The sequence below is a fragment of the Uranotaenia lowii genome, unplaced genomic scaffold (genome assembly GCF_029784155.1).
Source record: "Uranotaenia lowii strain MFRU-FL unplaced genomic scaffold, ASM2978415v1 HiC_scaffold_1481, whole genome shotgun sequence".
NCBI classification, from domain to species: domain Eukaryota; kingdom Metazoa; phylum Arthropoda; class Insecta; order Diptera; family Culicidae; genus Uranotaenia; species Uranotaenia lowii.
Genome location: NW_026597501.1, coordinates 1 through 4,820, shown reverse-complemented (window position 1 = coordinate 4,820; position 4,820 = coordinate 1). Strand labels below are relative to the sequence as shown.

Sequence of the window (4,820 nt, the reverse complement as noted above, 5' to 3'; positions counted from 1 at the left end):
TGTTTCATCGTCCATGAGAATGCATGCATCTGGCTTCTGCAAAATCCGATGATACAGCTTCCGGGCTCTGGTTTTGGCTCGTGAGTTTTGTTCAGCCATTTGTTTGGACACTTTCTGCTTTTTGTATGTCTTCAGGTTGTTCCGCTTCTTGATCCGCTGTACCATTCCGATAGATGTCCCAGCTTTTTTCGCCAAATCCGTATGGACATCGATCGATTCCGGTTGATTACCTTACGGTCCAGATTTGGGCCAGATGGTCCTGGTTTTCTGCCTCTTCTTGGCAAATCATCGAACGTATAGTGTTCCCCAAACTTGTGGATGATCGATTTTACGCTCGCCGGATGAATGCCGAAACGTTTCGCCACTTCATTCATCGAGATACCCTTCTCTCGCATCCAAGTGTCCAACACACGAATTTTAACTTATTTTTTAATTCGCGACATTTTGGGAGAAACGAATGTTTCAAACGTAAACAAAGCGCTGGTTCACTCTTAACCAGTGGTTGTATTTTGATGAGAATGAATTGATCAACCTTCTCTCGCTCAACGCTTCATTCGGAAGCAAAGGTTGCTTTGATGAAGCGAAAACGACAAAACCGATGATGCATATTCTCTCAACATGGCCCGCCTTCGGTTGTTGTCGTTGTTGCCTCAACCTTTGCGGCGAGGTTGAAGATGTTCTTCTCAACAATTGCTATCGGCTTGAGTCCATCAAATTCAATAACGTAAATGAGTATGTGTACCTCGTCTTCTTCATGCATCATGTAGCAACCGAATGTTGAGAGAATTCGTTCGGGGCAGCAAACGAATAGTGTCTCTCAGAGTAGATCCTCCTCATGGGGGGAGGTTTGAATGAATGTATATGTATCGTCTTCTGTATTGCTATGCGAGGCCTCAAAACGTGTATTTTGAGAGCCTCTGATAAGAAAATTGGTGAGGATTTCAATCACTGCTCTTAACAGATCAAGATGCGATCAGGTGAGCACAGTTGTGCACGTTCACGCGTAAGTAAGTAGAAGGCCCACATATGTTTATAGTTAATTTTCGATACACTCCTCATTCATCCCATCTTCAGATGTATCATGCATCACTTAGTTTAATTTTTGAACGATTTTATATAAGCGCTTCATGCTGATGGATACTTTTGTGCAACGTCAATTGCCGCCAGAAACAGACGTTACAGTTTGCTCGAAGCTTTTCACCAAAAACTTAAACATCGATTAGGAACCTACGAATCGCCTTTCAACGAAGTTCGTATATATGTATGTTGGAAATCCATCACGGTTTCCAACACGGTTAAATCTTATCTCCACAGATCCATTTGTGTTAAGCGGCATTACTTGTGATATAGGTAATAGGTACTGCATGTCGATGTAGGACGACGTCATCTGCGGATCACACAAGTTTGACTCCCATTGGGAAGCTTTTCTTACAGAAGATCATCATACGTGATTTTTAAAAGACCGAGCGAAGTATTGATCCTTACGAACGAAGCACTCACTGTGACCACTAGTGTTTTCATGATCTCGTTGAACTTATACAGTAACTGACGACTGTGGTAGATATGCTGGGACCAACTGAAAAACTCGTGAACTCTTCTATTGGGCTTTCTTATAACGTGGAGTTGTGCTTTCGATGTGGTCATCCATGGGTTGAAGGTATTTGAGCAGATTTGAAGTTCCAAGGATACAAAGAAACCTTGTCTTGCAGAACACTAATCCCAAAAATGCAACAGAGAGATTGTTACTTTGTTACAGGATTGCTAAAAAAAATCTACGTGTGATAACTTCCATTTCGTTTCGATAGGTTTTATCTTCGGCTTGGTGAGCCAAATTCTCATGGCCATAGTTCTCAGGGTGGTCACACACCTTTAGTAGATCCGTCGTATCAGTCGTCGATTCCTGCCCAGCGGCATTTTAATCGATCGTATCGAAACTGGGATCATGATGGAGGAGTAACTATCGACGATTGCATAGTGGGCGATGGAACTTGAGCGGCAATCGATCGGCCTCTAGACAGGATCCCAGAATGATGCGTCCAACTGCGCTACACTCGACCACATACTCACCAGCTAGTCCATCACCCGAAAACCAGGGGGCTTCTGAGCGTTGACGGTGCGGGTGTTGATAACGGAAGCAACAGCAACGCAGGTTCAATAATCGACAATACGAGCAGCGGTAGCTTCAGCCGTTTGAACAACCTCTTTATTCCTTGGCACGGAAGTTCGCATCGAGAAAGCAGAGAAAGAAATTCTCCCGGAGGCACTGTTTTCAGGCATAATGCAAATGCTGCTAGTAGTGCGAGTGTGAACAACCAATGAAAGAACGTTTCCTCGGTGAAACGCCGGTTGGCTATTCAAGGTCGATTGGGAGCAAGTGGTGGTAGTGATTTTGAGGGAGCCAGTAGTCGTTCCATGCGGTTCAACGATGATAACAACAATCAACCGACCTATGAATCTGGTCGACAGGCACCACCACCAGCAGGCAGCAACACTGGAGAATCGCGCAACTATCGTCACCATGGGGTTGTCCAATCGAAATCGTTATCCAGGTGGAGTAAGACCACCTTATCCAGTTCACGAGAACTTGGTGGCATCGGCAGCATAGTATAACAGGAGGCTCACCGGCGGACAATGATGCTCAGTGATGTGCTGAACGACTACGCTGATCATTTTTCACCACACTCTAATGATCTGCTGGAGTCTTCGTACCAGTCTGGTTCAAGTTCTGCTCGAACGGGGGGCGGCAGGCTCCAGCACGACTGGGTCCCGGAATGAATTCTTCGAAAACAATGGAATGATGGGCTATCGTGGCTACGGGCAGCCTACACACGGTAACTACCAACAGGGATCTTCGTGTGTTCAACCACAGGCCAAGACGTATATCATATCATACTACGGTTTATCCACCAATAAGGTAATTCTAGGATTTGATTCCATAAATTTGGTTTCTAAATAAGGTTTAAAATTGAATTGCAGACGAACGATCATCAACACGTGCACCATCACATGTATCATCACTTCCAACCACAATCTATGCTCAACAATGCCCCTCAAGTGCATTTTAGTATCGGGTGAGTTCAGTTGGAGATATCCTGTAATCAAAACCGTTTAACTTGTCTTTTTTCACAGCTGCGACCAAGTCTGTTGCCAGCTTGAACAGATTTGTTCGGGTCATCGAAGATACTTGCTCAAATCGCGGTGCAACGCAGGTATGTTTGAGATTCTAAACACGGTTTTGTATTCGTTGGACTTACCCTTACGCTTACCCATTACTTTGCAGGAAATGATTGAGCACAACACCTTTCCCCACAAGTACAAAACGGTTAAGAAGGGCTAGCGAAACCGACGAGGACAGCGAAAAAATGTACCATCTGCCTGTCGCAGTTTGAAATCGATAATGATGTCAGGTAACAAATGTCGAAAAATTGATAATTTATCAAATTCAATCGATTGCCAAACTTTTTTCTTAGGGCGACTACCATGCATGCATTTATTCCACCGGACTGCGTCGACCAGTGGCTAGTGACCAACAAGCACTGTCCGATCTGCCGGGTCGATATCGAAGTGCACCTTACCAAAGACTACAGCATATGACGGCTGCGGCGAGAGCCCATTGAACTCGTTGTCGGTCAGCACGGCCGACAGCTAGATGATCTCGGTGATCGTTACTATAGGAATACCGGAGAACTGGCTGCTAGAGCCGGGAATTTCGGACGCGATCATCATGCTCAAGGCAGTCACAGCAACACCTCACAAAACTATTATTATACCCGGTCTTCCGAAAGGGACGAAGAATCTAATCAGCCAGCAGACCAACGATTCACCACTGTTGGTCTACTTTTATCATCGCTATGCGTGAAACAGGATTGTTTAAGAGACGTTATTGTCCATATATACCTATTTTAGCAAAGTTTTTTCTCCCTAGCAATACACTGAAGCGAGACACAGTTTTTTTTCCGTGATAAGGATCGAATTCCTCCGTGATAGAATTTTGTTTTTTGGAACGATTTTTTTTTCTCTAGAATCATTTTTGGCGAATTCTCTTGAAGCCTTAGAATGTATGTGGAAATTTATTATTTTGTATTTGGTCTAAATTTTTTTGATAGTATATCAAAGGCTATATCTGTATACAAGGAATAATTTGTCTCAAGAAATATACAACCTGTATGTTGTTGACCTACCATAACAGAAGATGTATGTACTGCTATGAATAAAGTTTTTCATGTTAATCGGTTGGTGTCGAATTTGTTTTTTAGAATGTTAGAATTATCCAGGTTGTTTAACCCTGCAAAGCTGTTCGCTAAATATCCGTTTCGGGAAAATTTGACCTGCAGTTTGTTGACGTTCCCCTGACCGCAAATGTTAGCCGATTTGGTTGACATTAGATTCATTGTGTAAGTAGTTTATTCTAGTTTCCTCATATTTCAAAATTTAGTATTTTGATATATTTTACCAGGTTATCTGTAATTGGTTCTGAATAAATAAAGCCCCGAAAAACAATTTTTGGAATGAAGATAAGGATTATCTGAATGTGTGTCTAGAGTCACCCGAACTGCTTTGGAATTTTTAAAAAAGTGAATTTCAGACTTTAGTGTTGATCGCAGTTTATGTTATTCTTTTGTTAAGTTTTTCATCACCAAAGGACCATAATCCAAACCAGTTGGTAACTGACATCCGTGGTAGTGACGCCCTTCCAAACGACATTCTCGTAGATTTGATGTTTAGACGCGACGACCCGAATCAAGTCCAGAAAAGTAACACTGGGAGATTTCCACCGAAGCATTCTCCCAAGTAACAATTTTAGATTTATTATGGTCGGT

The 4,820-nt window shown here is 42.9% G+C and overlaps 1 protein-coding gene across 1 annotated transcript; it reads left to right on the top strand.

The window, feature by feature from the left end:
• Nucleotides 1–2,031: 2,031 nt before the first annotated feature.
• LOC129759394 (uncharacterized) lies at nucleotides 2,032–4,092 on the top strand (the record flags this gene model as incomplete). Its single annotated transcript, XM_055756830.1, is given in 14 exon segments — nucleotides 2,032–2,528; nucleotides 2,530–2,587; nucleotides 2,589–2,609; nucleotides 2,611–2,742; nucleotides 2,744–2,845; nucleotides 2,847–2,917; nucleotides 2,979–3,075; nucleotides 3,130–3,145; nucleotides 3,148–3,209; nucleotides 3,281–3,316; nucleotides 3,318–3,359; nucleotides 3,361–3,406; nucleotides 3,471–3,497; nucleotides 3,500–4,092. Coding segments are annotated over 14 exon segments (1,302 nt in total), but the record flags the coding sequence as incomplete, so codon positions are not given.
• Nucleotides 4,093–4,820: the final 728 nt, after the last annotated feature.